Source organism: Chelon labrosus (genome assembly GCF_963514085.1).
Source record: "Chelon labrosus genome assembly, chromosome: 3".
Taxonomy (NCBI): domain Eukaryota; kingdom Metazoa; phylum Chordata; class Actinopteri; order Mugiliformes; family Mugilidae; genus Chelon; species Chelon labrosus.
The window spans coordinates 32372888-32391204 of record NC_140339.1 but is presented as its reverse complement, the minus strand read 5'-3'; the positions used below and the strand labels follow the sequence as shown (position 1 = coordinate 32391204).

The 18317-nt window shown below is 43.4% G+C and overlaps 1 protein-coding gene across 1 annotated transcript; it reads right to left on the bottom strand.

Moving 5' to 3' along the window:
• Window positions 1–17105, bottom strand: lrp3 (low density lipoprotein receptor-related protein 3; the record flags this gene model as incomplete). The annotated part of the gene is made up of 9 exons (XM_084541933.1): window positions 1–1317; window positions 1403–1535; window positions 1701–2173; window positions 2316–2932; window positions 3225–3430; window positions 3505–3686; window positions 9531–9635; window positions 10008–10183; window positions 16955–17105. The coding sequence occupies 9 exons, from the start codon at window positions 17103–17105 to the stop codon at window positions 472–474; spliced, it is 2889 nt and encodes a 962-aa protein (XP_084398059.1). The 3' UTR covers window positions 1–471.
• Window positions 17106–18317: the final 1212 nt, after the last annotated feature.

Below are 18317 nucleotides of genomic sequence, written 5' to 3'. Positions count from 1 at the left end.
CCTTTTGACCTTTTCATATGAATTGTTGACAAGGGGGCAAGCAGTCAACACATACTAAAAATGCCATGCGATACTAATAACACCAGGTCATACAATAAGCAAAACCGATGCTGATTTTATTACTCTTGACTGGATAAAGACAACATAAAATGTGCAGATGCACAAAATTATGCATTCAAAGATTAGATTTTACTCAGTCTGATACTGCAGCTCCTCCATGTGGAGTGCTGAGGTACACATCCTCACCTCTGTTTCTGGTGGGGACACATTTAAAGGACACTTAATGGATAGATACTTTATTAATGCCAAACTAGGAAAAGATAAAAAACACAAAAGTGACAAAAAAGGAAACACAAAAAGACACACACACTCAGGAGTTGAAGCAACAGGCGTCCACCTACAATGGCGCCAAGTCATTGAATAATTTATCTGAGCAGGAATTGCAGTGAGGAGAGTACCTTCCTACAGTTTTCAGCATAGTGTCTCCCACCCCGAATCTCCTCCCTCATCACTAAGGGTCCTGCTGAACCTGCTCTTTCTCCCTGTCTTCCTCTCATCCCTTCTTATTTCCCTGCTTGGCATGTCCACAGTAAAATGGCTATCACTGTCCTCTGCTTTCACAGTAGAAGACAAGGGCTCCATGGGTGAAGTCACCTCTGAGCATCGTGGGTGAGGTTGGATTGATGGTGTCTGGGAATTACTGGTAAACATAGAGGGTGAGACAGGGGACAAGGACCCCAAGGGAGAATAACGTCTTAAGGAAACAGCCTTCAGGTCAACTGCAAGCTCCAGAACTAATTTTTTAGAAGCCCGGCGGTGGTATGGGAGTACAGAGGCTTCCAGAGCATTGAAAGGAAGTCTGCTGTGGGCTGAAGAGCCACACTGGCAAGGAGTGGTAGGCTCAGACCACTGAGCCCTATTGTCTTCATTGCTGAGAGGTGAAAGTTCCTCCTCCTCTTGACTGTCCACTGACTGCAAGGAAGGAGGTGACGCAGGGCTCTCTGCTGTAAATGACTGCTGATCCTCCGTGGCTGTGCAGCAGTAGCTCTCTACATCAACCTCATTCCTTAGTCCAGACATGGCCCTTTCCTGTGGACTCTGCTCCCCCACAGTTCGGTAGCTGTGGAGCCCCAGTGTGATTTGTGTGGCTCCGGTGGGATCCAGCAGTGGGGCATGTCCTCTTGCTTGCCTTCCACCGTGGAACAGGTGACTCCACAGATGCCCAAGGCGGTGCTGAAAGGAGAAGGTCGAACGTCGAATCGAGTGGCGCCTGATCTGTCTGTGCAATGCCAGTCGCAGGTTCTGCAAAACAGAGGCCTGGATCGCAGACATAGAGAGACAATAAAATCTGTTTCTGATTTGCAGAGTTCCCAGATTGCACTATTGTAGGCAAATGTGTTACCTGAGTGGGGTTGTATACTGGGAAATCCTCCACTGGAGGGATGAGACCCTGGGCTATTAATTGACCATATGAAGGGGGGGCCTCCCTTTGAACAAACTCTGCCTCCATGCGAGTCATCTGGGTCTCAAATGCTCTGCAAGGGAGAAAGGAAAAAGGGGAGAACACATGAGAAGTAAAACTATTTGAGCTCCAAGATGCAACAATACTGCTGCAAAGAGACATCTTTAGACCCTCTTCTCTTCTGTATAGAAGAGACCTGGCATTTCTTTAGTGAGAGAATGAGGTGTTGTGTCCCCACCTGTACTCTCTGCTCCTCAGGGAGTGCAATTTGAGGGCACATCCGAGAGCAATGACCAGCAGGAGACTGCAGACCAGACTGCCAATCAAGGCGGCCGTGATCACTTTTCTGGGCACTGCTGCCAGGCAGTCCCTCTCATCACTCCCGTCTAAGCAGTCCTCCTGGCCGTCACACCGCCACGTCTCAAAGATGCACAGGTTAGTCCCACAGTGGAAGTTTCCCGGTTGGCAGTCGTAGCAGTTCTTTTCGTCTGACCCGTCCGGGCATCTCTTTTGGTTGTTGCAGCGCTCAGAGCCTGGGTAACATACTCCAGTGCCACCCTCACAAGGGAACTCCCCATCTGGGCACACTGGACAGGATTCCTCATCGCGACCTGATGGGCAGTTCCAGTATCCGTCGCAGCGTTGCCGCTCAGAGTAGCAGCCCTGATCGCTGCCACAGGGACGCTCGCCTGGAAAACAGTAACCTTTGACCTGAGAGGGTAGAGGAGAAATACATCATTGTCTGGACACTGAGAAGATGACTTGTACTCTGCTTTACTGACAATATGACTGAAATATGCAATGACTAAAGTGTTTCCTGATAAACAAGATATACTATTCTCAGCAACAGTACCTGGTATGTGGCATTGAAGCCATGTCCAGGACTGTGATGCTGGGCCATGTACAGAAGACTCATTTGTCCTCGGCTTGACTCCAGCAATGCTGGGTGCCTATTGTTATTGTACGACAACACCTGTAAGAGATGCTCTGCATGTTGAAGCAGGCCATCATAAACATGCAGCGAGTCTCTGGGGCCCAACTGCAAGTCTAGCTGCAACACAATGGGCTTGGGGTCCTGAGTGTCCAGTAACCAGGAACATCTCAGTTCAGTCTCGGTGCTCCGGTTGGAATGGAAGAAATCTGGAGAGGCAAAGGAGCCATAGAAGTTCCCCAGACGTTTGCCACAGGTGGTATCAGGGCAGCCCAGTTCATCTGTCCCATCAGGGCAGTCCCGGACCCCATTGCAGCGCAGACCAGCAGGTAGACAGCGAGTGGACTGGGCGTCAGTGCACGGCAAGGAGCCAAATGAACAGAGGCCAGGGTGGGCCTCAGTGGGAGGGAGGGAGCAGCTGCGTTCGTCCGTGGCATCGCCACATTCATCCTGACCGTTGCACTTCCAGAAGCGAGGTAGACACTTTCCATTCCCACACAGGAACTCATCTGACTGACAGCTGCTCTGACCCAGGTGACCTACAGAGGTTATAGGATAAAGTGCAAGAATTTGAAGAGGTATGGGCACCTTTTCTCAGGCAACAATAGATTATACTTATGTGTCAATGTGTTTTGTATGTTCCTATTTAAAAACAATAAAAAACATTGGTCAAAAAAAAAGTGGTAGTGGTGATGATGTGTTAGGCTGCATTATATAAGTTTTTCTAATATTTTGTTTCTTTTGAATGTTTCTGAGGTGGACACAATATCACAAACATTTTCAGTTAGGTTAAAAACTGGAAAACAGAGCAATTACTTAATAACCACTTACCTCTTATGTAGGAGAGGCGGAATCCCTGGGCTTGTTCTGAGCTGTTGGCCTGAGAGTGGAAATAAAGCCAAACACGCCCCCTGGTGGAGATTAAGGGAGGAGGCAGCACAGAGCCACAAAGCCTAGATTCTCCACCCCATGTAGGTGTCAGCAGGAGCCAGTCTCCCGTGCATCTTCCTGACTCCACCAAGTCAAAATTACGAAAACTAGACCGCAAGATGGATCATGTTAGGTGCTTGCTTGACAAAAATGTGTATGTTGTGTATGTGAGGGATTCTACCTGATGGTAATAACCTCTCCTTGACCTCCTAGGATATGCCAGCTGCAGTTGACTCCCGATGGGTAGTTTAAAGGCCAGGAAGGGCTGTAGATCACCCCCCTTTGCTCTGTATGGACCTCTACCTGCTCACTGCAGCCTGCTGGGTAACAAAGAGATGCAAGGGAATGGGAGCAGTACACATAAGGTCAGTACTCGTAAAACTTGACAGGCATCCTAGTTTTAATACACTGCAGGATGTAGCTCTCTGTAGAACATTTTACCCTGGATGATTTTTATAAGTGACAAGTACAAATACAAGGAAACCATGCACTGATCTCAGTGCCATTGGGGGAGCTCACACCGAGTCTAAAACAGAAGTTGCAGCCAAGGTAACACCTTCTCCTAATGCCATAACGTAATTGCTCTAGGGAACTACATACACTATATTGCCAAAAGTATACACTCATCTGCCTTTACACGCATATGAATTTAAGTGACATCTGATTCTACGGTGATTATACGGTGTAATATGGAGTCGGCCCACCCTTTGCAGCTATAACAGCTTCAACTCTTCTGGGAAGGCTTTCCACAAGGTTTCACGACTGGACTTGTTGCACAGGTGGCATCCTATCACAGTACAACGCTGGAATTCACTGAGCTCCTGAGAGTAGCCCATTCTTTCACAAATGTTTGTAGAAGCAGACTGCATTCCTAGGTGCTTGATTTTATACACCTGTGGCCATGGACATGATTGGAACACGTGAATTCAATTATTTGGATGGGTGAGTGAATACTTTTGGCAATATAGTGTACAGTGTTGTGGCAAAGAGCAGCAGACCTCTGTGGAGTGCAGACACTGAGACCTGTTGTTTTCATTTTTCTAATCAGTAAAGACGTTTAATCAAGATTCTAATTTTAAAAGGAGATGGGAAGGATATTGTTACAGTCTTATGCTGATATGAAGAGAATGGAGGCACCACATCCAGTGTTCAATCATCTCATTACTGCTTAATCTCACAGTTGTAATAAAACCAATGCAAGACACCGTCTAACAAGCCGCTTAAATAACCAGAACCACAGAGACTGAACATTAGCTTAACTGTTCAGCAATTATTATCAAGCGCTGACCCACAGCAGGGAGTCTCACTTCACCGACTGATGAAGAAAGCCTGAAACGGAACGAAGCAATGCCGGGGAGAAATCCTTTAAAGCTTAGTGATAGATATCAGCTACCTGGTCATGTCCAGCTTGGCAAAAAGTAGAGCTACACAAATGCTGCTGTTTGGTGCAGTGCTCTAACCACTCTGACGGACCAGAGTGGTTAGAGCACCATTCATAGGGAAGAGGACAGGGGCAAAAACAGTCCCCCCTCAACAACAGGTAAGTACCCAATCGTTAATGGAAATTAGCTGAACCAGTTTCTGGTTGTTAACATAACAAGCAAGTTTCAGGAGGAGTTCCTATTTAAACCTCAGACTTCCCACCAGTCCCCTAGAACTGAAGAAGCTACTCAGATGAGTGGTGAAACGTCTTCTCAAAAAAGTCCAGTTGCCTTTTTTGAACCTTTTTTGGATATAGCTGTCAGCTATGGCATTTACCAATGAAATGTAGCATATAGAGGTGTAAAATAATTTGCATTTAAGAAACGCAAGTAGTTCGAATCCATGGGCCGGCTGGGCCTTTCTGTGTGGAGTTTGCAAGTTCTCCCTGTGTCTGCGTGGGTTCTCTCCGGGTACTCCGGCTTCCTCCTACCGTCCAAAGACATACTCATTAAGTTAATTGGTGATTCTAAATTGGCCGTAGGTGTGAGTGTGAATGGTTGTCTGTCTCTCTGTGTTAGCCCTGCGATAGACTGGTGACCTGTCCAGGGTGTACCCAGCCTCTCGGCCGAAGACAGCTGGGATAGGCTCCAGCAGACCCTGCGACCCTTAACAGCAACAAGCGGTTACAGAAGATGAATGAATGAATGAATGAATGAATGAAACACAAGTACTTGTAGCCAGCTAAGTCTGTAAATAAGACTGAGTCACAGCATTAAGCCCTTCTATCATTTTTTTTTTCTAAAACAAAATGTAATCCTCCGATTTATCCCACAGTGGGGATAAACACACACACTTGTGTTTCTATCTTTGAAAGGACTCTTGATTAACATAATGCATCCCCTAGCCCCTTACCTTTCATTAAAATAAAGGAGCCATATTGTTACTAGTGTTGATCTTATGCTGATGTGTCATTGAGACATTCTGGGTGGATAGCCTGTTTTTGTAAAAGGTTGTTAATCAAAGGTAGTTGTATATATATGAAAATGAGCACACTATTGGACATACAGAGAATGCCCTCCATAGGACATTAAAGTATAGTGAGGGCCTTTACATATAAATAAATTAATGAACAGCTGTTACATTTAAGCCCTTGCTAAAAGAGTTACCACATCAGAGACAGATCAACCTCTGTATTATGCAGTACACCAGTCTTAGATCTGCTTCCTGTGGTGACATTCCTGCGCTGGTGGACACAATGCATTTTACATCAGCCAGCAGTGGTTGTTTGTCAGAGCTCAGGAGGTCGGAAAACACTGAAAGAAGAAGGGAGGTGAGGGACTGTGTACTGTAGGCATTTGTCACTCAGACATTTCAATGACGTTTCTGTATTTATGCTCACTGCCAGAAGAGAAAAGTTCAGTTCAGTTTCTAGCCTTTACGCAAAAACCAAGTCTTACTGGGGTTTAGCCCTCAAACAGTTGTGAGGCCCAGAAAAAATACCCCCACAGAGACAGCATGGCCCCCAGAGTATTAGCATGCTCCCAAAACATGAAAATACACACACCTACACAATCCCGAAGCAGTGTGCGTTTCTTTGTCTCTTTGAATGCCAATAAAGCACAGGGTGTGATATCAAAGGAGGAGAAGGAAGGTGGGAGAGAGGGATTGACTGGCTGCAGAGCAACAGTGATGTAATGCAGATAGCATCAACACATTTCTGAATGAGCATCCATGTTTCCACACTAACCCTGATCATTTACCCACCACAGATCAATACCCCGCAGGTTTCTGCACAGCGATAGCATCACCTTCTCCTCCATCCGGTCGCAACAACGAAAGCACCCTGTAACACTTTGACACTGTAACTCAGTCGATTCCTGATAATACAAGTGTGTTCATTAGATTATGTTACAGGATAAACAAAAAAAAAACCATGAGACATTAAACCTGTTCATTGAATTTTATTGGATATGTTGCATCACTTCGCTGCTACATGTGTCCATGAGGATGAACTGTGAAGCCATGTACACAGATGTTTAATGTGATCTCCGTCGAAACGCTACATCAGAATAGACGCATTGTTGTCTCACCTGTACAGAGAGGAGCAGAGCGGAACCACAGGAGCACGAGCAGCAGCCGCTCCGGCAGTTTCATGGTCCTGCGGGGACCTCTGCTATTATCTCGAACACAATTCACTCTGTTGGCTCGACATCCATGGAAACCCCACAAGCTCCGGCATCTGTGTTCAGCTCAGACACATCGAGCAAACCGAGAGCTCCTGTAGCATTGTGTTCCCTGCAGTGGCTGCCAAAACACTAGTCAAGGTAGAGCAAACCACGCCGTTTCCGGTAAATGTTTCCAAAATTAAAGCCGTGTTTCATCGTCATCTTTTGGTTGGAATGAACCCAGACAGTTGAAATTCGTGCGTTTGATGACATCGCGCTGATCCCCACGATGAATAAAACATCAATCTGTCCTTTATAGCTCTTGCGTCCAAACGCTTCAACGATCAGAAACTAGTGGTGGGCGGATCTATCGTAATATCGACAACTTTGGTATCGATGTCGATCGATACCAATGTAATGGGATGGATACTTAAGTTTCAGTCTCTCTCGTTTCATTAAAGAGGCGACCTTGACTGTGTTTGTCTAAAATGCTGCTGCTGTCCTCCTCCCCCTCTCGTGTGTTCATTGTACCGTCACGTGACTCAGCGGCGCCATGTATCCAAGTTCCGCCCACCGCTACCAGCCAGGCGAGCGGCAGCGCATACACACACAGCACAGAGACTGAGGAGAAGAATGGCGCAGAAAAAGAGGAGCGCTGTTTTGTTATGTTTTCAGGCCGAAAATGAAACGATAGCCAGTTGTACTATTTGTAAGAAGGCTGTAAGATATAGTGGTAACACAACAATTTTGTAAAAGCATATGAAAAACCATGAAAAGGAAAACGCAGAGCTACAGAAACGTAGAGAGGAGAAAATCCCCCGCCGCCTGACCTCGACAGACCCCCGAAAAGAAGAAAAGAAATGCACTTTTGTATTGTATTGTAGCCTACTTCCTAAACATACATGCTACTTGAAATAAAAAATAAATAAAATAATAATAATAATAATAGTTTTACAATTTTTATAATATTTGTTGTGGATAGACTTGGACTTAGATAAACTTTATTCATCCACAAGGGAAATTGCTTGGTCACAGTAGCAGTAATACTCTTAAGAACCACGGATGAAAGAAAGATTAAATAAGATAAAATAAAATAAAATGAAATAGTATAAGCAAAATGTACAAATTAGCATATTAGTATATATAAATTTACAAGAAATAGAGATAGAAGAATATATATACACAGGGATGATAGTAAGGTGCAATAGTGTCCATTACCATGACTAACCTGGAGTTATCTGTCACAGAAAGGTGAGTTGTTGTAGAGCTCGACTGAGAATGGTATGAAAGTAGTCCTGTAGCGTTCAGTGTGGGAGCGGAGCTGGATCAGTCTGTTTGAGAATGAGCTCCGCTGTCCCTCTATAGTCTGGTGTAGTGGATGTGACGGATTGTCCATGATGGAGAGCAGTTTGTCCAGTGTCCTCCTGTCCCTCACTGAGACAAACGTCTCCAACTCACTGCCAATGACATGACCAGCCTTTCGGATCATTTTGTCGATCCTACTTATGTCCTTTTTGCTGGTGCTGCTCCCCCAAAAAACCACAGCAAAGTACAGGGCACTCGCAACAACAGTCTGGTAGAACATCTCCAGCAACTTGCTGCACACGTTAAAAGACCTAAGCTTCCTCAGGAAGTAGAGTCTACTCAGTCCCTTCTTGTACACAGCATTACTGTTGTCCCTCCAGTCCAGTCTGCTGTTCATGTGGACGCCCAGGTACTTATATTGGTCCACTACTTCCACATCCAGGCCCTGGATGGTGATGGGCACTGCTGGTGTCCTCTTCCTCCTGAAGTCAATGACCAGCTCCTTGGTCTTGTCCACATTCAGGAGTAGGTGGTTTGCCTGGGACCACTCCACAAAGTCTCCGATCAGTGTCCTGTACTCCTCCTCCTGTCCATCACTAATACACCCAACCACTGCAGAGTCATCAGAGAACTTCTGCAGGTGGCAGGACCCAGAGCTGTACTGGAAATCAGAGGTGTAAAGGGTGAACAGAAATGGAGACAGGACAGTCCCCTGTGGTGCCCCCACATTACTGACAACAGTATCAGACAGGGAGCCCCCTAGCCGCACAAACTGTGGCCTGTCGGACAAGTAATCAGTAATCCAGGAGACAATGGAGGAGCTGATACCCATCCTGAGAAGCTTCTCACTCATCAGAAAGGGCTGAATGGTGTTAAAAGCACTGTAGAAATCAAAGAACATGATCCTCACAGAGCCCTTCCCACCATCCAGGTGAGAGTGAGCATGGTGCAGCAGGTAGATTACAGTATCATCCACACCAACATGAGGCTGATACGCAAACTGAAGAGGGTCCAAGACAGGGGTCACCAGGAGTCTGAGCTGAGCCAGGACGAGTCTCTCCAGGACTTTCATGACATGTGACATCAGTGCAACCAGTCTGAAGTCGTTGAGGCCAGATGGGATGGGCTTCTTGGGCACCGGCACTACGCAGGATGTTTTCCACAGCACCGGTATCCTTTCCAGCTTCAGACTCAGGTTGAAGATGAAGTGCAGGATGCCAGACAGCTGTGAAGCGCAAGTCCTCAGGACCCGGGGGTTGACACGATCCGGGCCTGCTGTCTTGCCTTGCTTGACTCTTTCCAGCTGTCTTCTCACCTGGCCAGGCATCACAGTCACAGTCTTCTCGGTGGGGGTGGGAGTAGGGGGGAGAGCAGAGGTGATAGGCAGGAAGGAGTCGGTGGTGAGTTGTTGATTGGCCGTCTGGGGAGGTGTAAAGACTGGAGTGGTCGGGGGTGGAGGGCCAGCAGGGGGTCCAGCACTGAATTTATTGAAGAAGACATTCAGCTCGTTGGCTCTGTCTGGGCCGCCGTCCTGTTGCTTGGCTTTGATATTGAAGCCAGTGATCAACTTCATGCCCCTCCACACGTCCCGGGTGTTGTTCTGCTGGAGCTTGGCCTCCAGCTTCCTCCTACACTCCTTCAGCTGGCCCTTGAGTTGCCACTGTATCCTCTTTAACTCATCCTTATCTCCAGAACTGAAGGCCTGCTTCTTCTTGTTCAGCAGATCCTTCAGCTGGCTGTTGATCCAGGGCTTGTTGTTTGGATAACAGTGGACAGTCCTTGTAGGGATTACTGTATCCTCACAGAAGTTTATATAGTCCGTGATGCAGTCAGTCATGCTGTCTGTGTCATTCCCGTGGGGCTGGCAGAGCACATCCCAGTTGGTGGTATCAAAGCAGTCCTGCAGAGCGTCGCAAGCCTCCTCACTCCACCTCCTAACTGTCCTCGTGGAGACAGGCTGTCTCTTCGCTGCAGGGACATACTCAGGTGTTAACAACACCAAGTTGTGATCAGACCGTCCCAGTGGGGGCAGGGCAGTGGCACTGTATGCATCCTTTGAATTAGCATACAGTAGATCCAGAGTTCTATTTTCCCGGGTCGCACAATGAACAAACTGGTGGAAAGTGGGTAAAACAGTGTCCAAGGTGATGTGGTTAAAATCCCCAGAAATGACAACGAGGGCCTCCGGGTGTTTGGACTGTTGCCTGGCAACAGTGGCATGGATGGTGTCACTCGCTGCTGCCTTGTCCGCTGAGGGAGGGATGTAAACTCCCACAAAAACACACAAGATATAACTTAAATCACGGAGCTACTGGTGACCTGCTGCCAGTCTTTCAGGCGCCCAGGTGCGAATGGATATAATATAATAGATAATTTTGTACACTTGTACAAATCAGAAAGAAGTGACTAGTTACTTTTATAGTGGAGTAATTCAGTTACTAACTAAGTTACTTTTTGGGAAAAATAACTAATAACTATAATTAATTATTTTTTAAAAGTAACATGCGCAACACTGTGTATAACTGCATCCAATTAACATTAACGTTGTCGTAGTCCAGACAGCATGCAGTTTGTCAGTTGCCGATGTTTGTATGCTAAAGTTTGCCAACCAGGCTGCTTGCTATTACAAGTAAAGACGATTAAGCGCCAGCTAACGTTAGTTGTCAACATTAACGAGTTTTGGAAATAAACAGTGGCGCTGTGTACAGTTGTTGGCTCCTGTTCAAGAATAAATGTTTTTGAAGACTTGTATACGTCTACATGTTCGGCTAGTGATGAAGACTTGAACTCCTTTTTCCAAAAGGTGGAGCTACCACAACTCTCCTCAGAGGAAGAGGATAGTTTGAATACTCCCATAACAGAAGCTGAAGTTAGAACTTCAATTAAGGGTATGAAAACCAGGAAGTCACCTGGTGTAGATGGCTTCCTGGTGGAGTACTATAAGAAATATGCTGATATTCTTTGTCCATTTCTCACAGAGGTTTTTCAAGAAGCGTTTCAATATGGTTCACTCCCAGAAAGTTTTAATGAGGCCATTATATCATTAATACCTAAAAAAGATAAGGATTCAACGGACCCAGCTAACTATAGACCCATAAGCCTAATAAATCTTGACTGCAAAATATTATCCAAGACACTAGCAATAAGATTAGATCAGGTTTTACCTAAAATTATTCACAAAGATCAAGTGGGATTTATAAAACATAGATCATCAGCCGATAATATGAGGAGATTGTTGCACTTAATTTGGATGAATAGAACGAACCCCCACCCTGTTTCAGCCATATCACTTGATGCGCAGAAAGCTTTCGATAGGGTGGAATGGGCTTTTCTATTTCCAACTGTCTCAAAATTTGGGTTTGGAGATAGTTTTTGCAGATGGACAAGAGTCTTATACTCAAACCCAAAAGCTGCTATCTTTACTAATGGAATAATATCTCAGTTTTTCAGTATAAGCAGGTCTACTAGACAGGGGTGCAGCCTAAGCCCACTATTGTTCACAATTTTCTTAGAACCATTAGCTGCATTGATTAGAGCAGAGTCAAGAATTAAGGGAGTCATTGGAGGCGGCAAGGAACACAAATTATTTCTTTATGCTGACAATATTTTGGTATTGACTCGGGATCCAACCAGTTCGGTGTCAGTTTTACTAGAAATTATAGAAGCATATTCTAAAGTCTCTGGTTATTGTATTAATTGGCACAAATCAGAAGACATGCCAGTGTCTCAAACATGTTCATCCAGTCAGCTATCTGCCTTTAATTTCAAGTGGTTACCAAAAGGGATGAAATATCTGGGTATAGAATTAGATCTAGACATTCGGGAAATTATGACAACTAACATGGAAAAAGTATTAGATAAAATCCAAGTTAATTTGGGCAACTGTAAGCTACGTCTGACTTTATGGGGTAAAGTAAATACAATGAAAATGGTTGTAGCACCACAAATAAATTGGGATGATACCCACATGCATTTCAAAACAACAGTTAGTAAGATATGACAAAATGATAAAACAATTCCTTTGGGATGGGAAAAAAACTCGAATTCGTATAGATAAATTATGTGAGTCAAAGAAGAGAGGGGGTTTGTCATTACCGAGCATAAAATATTATAGTGTTGCCTTTGAGATGTCCAAGCTTACAAAACACTGGGATGAAGCCGGTCTGGACTGGGTCCTGATTGAGCGGGAACTCACCTCCCCCTTTAAACCCGTTGAGGTTCTTGCACAAATAGTCAAACATGAGAAAAATAAAATGATCAACCCTATTCTAGAACATTCGAAAACTGTTTGGCAAGAGGTACATAAGAGATGTAAAATTTCTCAGTATACTCAAAAATATGCACCCATATGGCATAATCCAAAAATAAAGATAGACAGACAGACTATTGTGGTGGTTAAGAAAAGATATTAGAATAATAGATGATTTATTTGAAAATGGTAATTTCCTTCCATATACCAGATTTAAGGAAATTTTTCACTTAGAGGGTGGAGGCCACTTTTGGAAATATTTACAAATTAGACACTGTATTAAAGAGGTTGTTCCCACTGGTCAGGATAAGGGTCCAGTTGATTGTTATTTACAGCTACCTATATGCATCATAAAGCATCAAAATGGTATGAAATGTGTCCTTGGACAAACAGTAATGGTTGTAGTAATCTCAAGCAGATATGGGAGAAGGATTTGTCTTGCACGCAGGATAAAAAACATGGGAGGGGATTCTATCCAACACTGAAAAATACATAAGAGAAGCCAGAGGCAAATTTATTCAGTATAAAATAATTCACAGATATTATTTTACCCCATCAAGACTCAATAGAATGGGTTTACTAAACAATGACCTATGATGGAAGTGTGGGGAAAAAAGTGGCACATTTATACATGCATTATGGGAATGTTCTAAGATCTTCCCCCTGTGGGAGAATATAATAGATTATATGGGCAAATGGCTAAATTGTGAATTTCCCAGGTCACCAAGAGACTATGTCTCCTTGGAGACAGAACTATGGTATCACACCTAAATAAACATATTTTTGGAATCTTAAAAAGTGGCCTAATGACTTGTGCACGGGCAATTTTAACGTGTTGGAAAGAGCCTCAAGTTCCCAAGCTGAATATGTGGAGAACTCAGATGATGGAAACTTGCATGTGAGAAAATGTTGGGGAGATTAAATAGTGAAAATGACATGACAAACGAACAGTGGGATAGTTTTGGTAAATATATATCAAGAGAGAACAGCTAAACCATGTATAGATATTCTTTATTGTTTTGTATTGATGTGTACTACATTAAGGCCATACACACTACCTGAATAATGGACTGCCCCTCACATCCGAATGTATGTTGTTATTTATTGAATCGCCTACCTACCTGCCGATGTCTTGTTATTTTATTTGTTTCTTATTTTCTGTTTCGTTACCTCCATTCTGTCTGTTTTATTTGTTCATATGTCTTGTTTATAATTATGAGTGCCAAACATGTCTTGAGCAAACTTCTTCAGTTTTAGCTTTGTAGCTGGCTTTGTCATTACACCATTTGCTCAGTAGGACAGTACTCCAAGATTACTTTCTCGATATTTACTGCCTCCCTTATGAAATGGTACTTAATATCGATGTGCTTACACCTTTGCCTGTTTACTGGGTTTCTGGCTAATGCTATAGTACCTTGGTTGTCTTCGTACACCTTTATTTGTGCGTACTGGTAGCTGTCGATACCTTGAAGTAGCTGTTCAAAGTAATTGCATTCCTGTATGGCTGATGCTTAGGCCATGTATTCTACCTCACAGGTAGATAATGCTACTGTGGGTTGTTTCCTTGTTTTCCATGAAATCGAAGAGCTTCCTTCACTTAAACTAACACAATACCCTGTTGTGCTACGTCTGTCAGTTACATCTGATGCCCAGTCAGTATCACTGTACACTCTTAATCCTAGTTTCTCAGTGTTATTTCTTTTGAAACATAACTCCTCTTCTGCTGTACCTTTAAGATATCTGAACACGTTTTATTGTGTTCCAGTGTTCCACTGTTGGTTCAGCAAAATGCTGAGATAGCTTACTGACCACAAAATTTATGTCGAGTACATGTGGATAAGTAAACTTCCCACTGCTTCTCTGTACTTTCTTTGATCTTTCATCTTTTCAGCATCTTCTGTGTACTCAAGTTTTGGCTCGCATGGTTTCTCCGGCTCTGCAATCTTGCATTTCAAATCTCTGTAGTATTTTATTTACATGTCTCTTCTGTGACATTTTGACCTGACCTTCTGCTTGGTCAAAATCTATCCCCAGAAAATGTTTCAGTTTTCCTAAATCTTTCATTTGGAACCTCTCAGTAAGCATGCGTTTTACACTTTTTAGTATACTGTTGTTACTGGCTGCTAAGATTAGATCATCAACCCATGTGATTAATATGACTTTTTCATTGTGGTTTTCTTTTGTGTACACACAGTGATCTGCAGGATTCTGTACAAAACCATTTTCACTCAAATATGCATGTAACATTGCATTCCAGTTGCGACCTGATTGCTTTAAGACATAAACTGACTTTTGCAACTTCCATACAGTTATTTCACCTTTTTCTGACCTTTTCTCATAACCTTCTGGTTGTTCAATATAGATTTCACGATCAATGGGTGCATGCAAATATTCTGTCTTAACGTCCATTTGATGTAACACCAGATTTTCTTGTGCTGCCTTTTGCAAGACCACTCTCACACTCGACATATCAGCTGTAGGTGAGAATGTTTCCTCATAGTCGGTTCCTGGTTTTTGGCTGTAGCTTTTTGCTACAAATCTCGCCTTGTATTTGTCTGATCCATCAGTGTCACTTTTGAGTGCATAGACCCATCGTCCCCCCACTGTCTGTTTGCCTGGTGGCAATTTGGTGAGGCTGAAAGTCTCGTTCTCCTCCAGTGATTGCACTTCTTCATCCATGGCAGTTTTCCAGTGCCTTGACTTGGCTGACTCTATGGCGTCCATGTAGGTCTGAGGAATGTTGCATACTGCCCTGTAACATGAATCAACACGTCTGCAGTTTATCCTCCACATCATTAGTCTCAAAATCCTGCAGGCGAACTGGTTTTCTCCTAGTTCGCGGTGGATTCCTTCGGATCACAGCCTCAGTGGCTTTGCCTGGCTGTGTGCATCCAGTCTTTTCAGGTTCAGTCACAGAAACATCACTTTGGACACCCTGGTCTAATACATTTTCCACATTTTCATCTTTGTTATCTGCTCTGGGTTGTACAACTCTGTTATATTCTGTGTATGACTGGGATGTTTGAGTTTCTTTTTCTTTGGTTATCTTGGTTGCGAACTTTACCAACCTATGTTTCTGCTGAACCTTCTCTGAGTCTGGATAGTACACTAGGTAAGCAGGGCTGTTTTTATTGTAGCCAACAAAAATACCTTCCTCGCATCTAGAGTATAGCTCTCCTTTCTCTTGTTTGTAAGCAAAACACTGTGAACCAAATTTCTGTAGCTTGGCTATATTTGGTTCTTTACCTGTGAACAGTTCATATGGCATTTTCTTTGTGCGTCTACTGAAGCACCTGTTTCTCACATAAGCTGCTGTCTGCATAGCATAATTCCAAAGCTTGTTTGGTAATTGGCTTTCTAGCAGTAAGCATCGAGTCATACCATAGAGCAGGGGTCTTCAACGTTTTCCAGGCCAAGGACCCCCAATCTGATGGAGAGATGGAGCGGGGACCCCCTACTTATATATATATATTGTATAAAATTGTGTTTTATATTAAACCGGTCCTATAGTGCCTTGTAGAAATGTACCTTGTTGTTCTGCATTCAATACTAAGATATTAAAATAACAAACAGGTTAATATATTCATGTTTTTATTTTGAACATGCAAGGTACAGTGGTATGGGTGGCCGTGCCACTGCCATTTATAAACATACCTCAAACTGAGGTGAATATAAAAAAATGTCTAATCAATCAAAACATTTTCGCGACCCCCCTGCAGTACCTCCGCGGACCCCCTAGGGGTCGCGGACCCCCTGTTGAAGACCTCTGCCATAGAGTGTTCGCCAACTTCTCTCTGCTGTTCCGTTTTGGTGTGGCGAATAAGGTGGGTGCTGATGTCTCATGCTTAATCTTATTCTCAGTTAACAATGCTTGGAAGTCACGACTTGTAAACCGTTGTCTGAACGAATACGCTTGACTTCACCATGCTATGAACCTTTCTGTGGCTTGCAGCGCATCACTTTTGCACTTTAGGAAGTAAACAAACATAGTGCCTGAGTAGTCGTTTGTGAAAGTCTGTGCATACTTGTGTCCTTCTATGCTCACTGTTTTCATGGGGCCGGCTAAGTCAGTGTGAACAAGTTCCAAGGGTTTTTTAGCCTTTCTGTCTGGCTCCGTATTTCTTGTCTGGGTGAATTTGCCCTGTGTACACACTTCACATAACTGTGATGGCTTAGCTGTATTCCCTTTTATCTCCATGCCTTTTTACTACAGCTTGTAACTTTTGCACATCTTCATAGTTACAGTGACCTTATATTTCATGCCAAGTTTGTATAACATGACACCCTTTGCATTTATCATAATTTTCTTCAACAGTTGGCAAGTAATACAAATTTCCACTCTCATGGATGTCAAACCTGTTACCATCCTGGTGACCATGCAACTGTCCCCCCTCCTGAAAGTGACTGTCGCTCCTTCACTTGCAGCTCTTGCCACCGAGAAAATGTTTAGATGGTATGAGGGCATGTCCAGTGTTGTCCAGCAGACATACCATCGCTGTTCCCCTCTGCTGTGCCACTCCGCTGCACAGCAGTCCCTACAGCCAACTCCACAGAATGGGCTTTTGGTTGGAATGAGCTGTCAAAGCTTTTAAACTTGTTGATGTCACTGACAATGTGGGACATCGCTCCTGCATCCACCATGATGCCTTTCATTTTTAATGTCTCATTTTCAATGTGCGGCTTTAAACATATATCATGTGAGTTATCTATTGTTTGGTTTGTCGCTTTGGTTTGTCATTTTTAACAGACGCCATAATGTGTCTCTTATTTTGAAGTCAACCCCAACTGACTTCCGCTCTAATTGTGACTCACTATTCGTTACACTTTCCACGTCTAAAAATAGTGGCCTACATTATTCTTTGTTTGTGGGTCTTATTTCCTCTTCCCCCTCCACTTGAATATTAACCTTATACATTTTTATGCAGCAAGGAAGACGGTGAAAGCAGCATTGCTGGTTGAAAGAACATCAAAGGTACCGTTGCTACATCATTTTCCTGCCTCAATTCTTCCATTGTAGTCTGGTTCATTTGTTGCCCCAATGTGGTCACATAATTGTACTGCAAATATTTTTGACAAGTTTGCTCCATGTTCACAAAACCCATAAACAATGTTTGTAGAATGAGAAAAGAATGTTATGCACATTATACCGAAGTTCAGTAAACATCCTACAACCAAATGAACAACGGAAGTAACGAGAAGCAAAAAAACAACAAAAAGGCACCGCTGGGATTCGAACCCAGGATCTCCTGTTTACTAGACAGGCGCTTTAACCAACTAAGCCACGGCGCCGGCATTGCACAATTCGGAAAAGGGCTGTTTTGGATGATTGTCTCATTGTTCTCTCTCTGTAATACCGCCTGGCCTAAAAATAAAGTCACCACCTGAATTTGACGTAGTACGGAAGTGTATTGCTGCCACACTTTAGAAAAAAAAAAAGGCTCAATATTATGTAATTACGTGAAAGTTTCTTGTTATACCATGATATTTTTCACGTTTTAACAAGATAAGTATCACGATATTACATGAAATTATCATGTTATTTCATGAAATTATCATCACGTGAACATTATCATGAAATAACGTGATAATTTCATGTAAAAACGTGAAAATATCATATCTTGAAATAACATGATAATTTCATGAAATAACATGATACTTTCATGTCATAACGTGATACTTATCTTGTTAAAACGTGAAAAATATCACGTTATAACAAGAAACTTTCATATAATTACATAATATTGAGCCTTTTTTTTTCTACAGTGTGGCAGCAATACGCTTCCGTAACTAAGCAAATAGGTACTATTACTATTACTATATAGGTATTGGATTATTACTGCATGAACGATTATT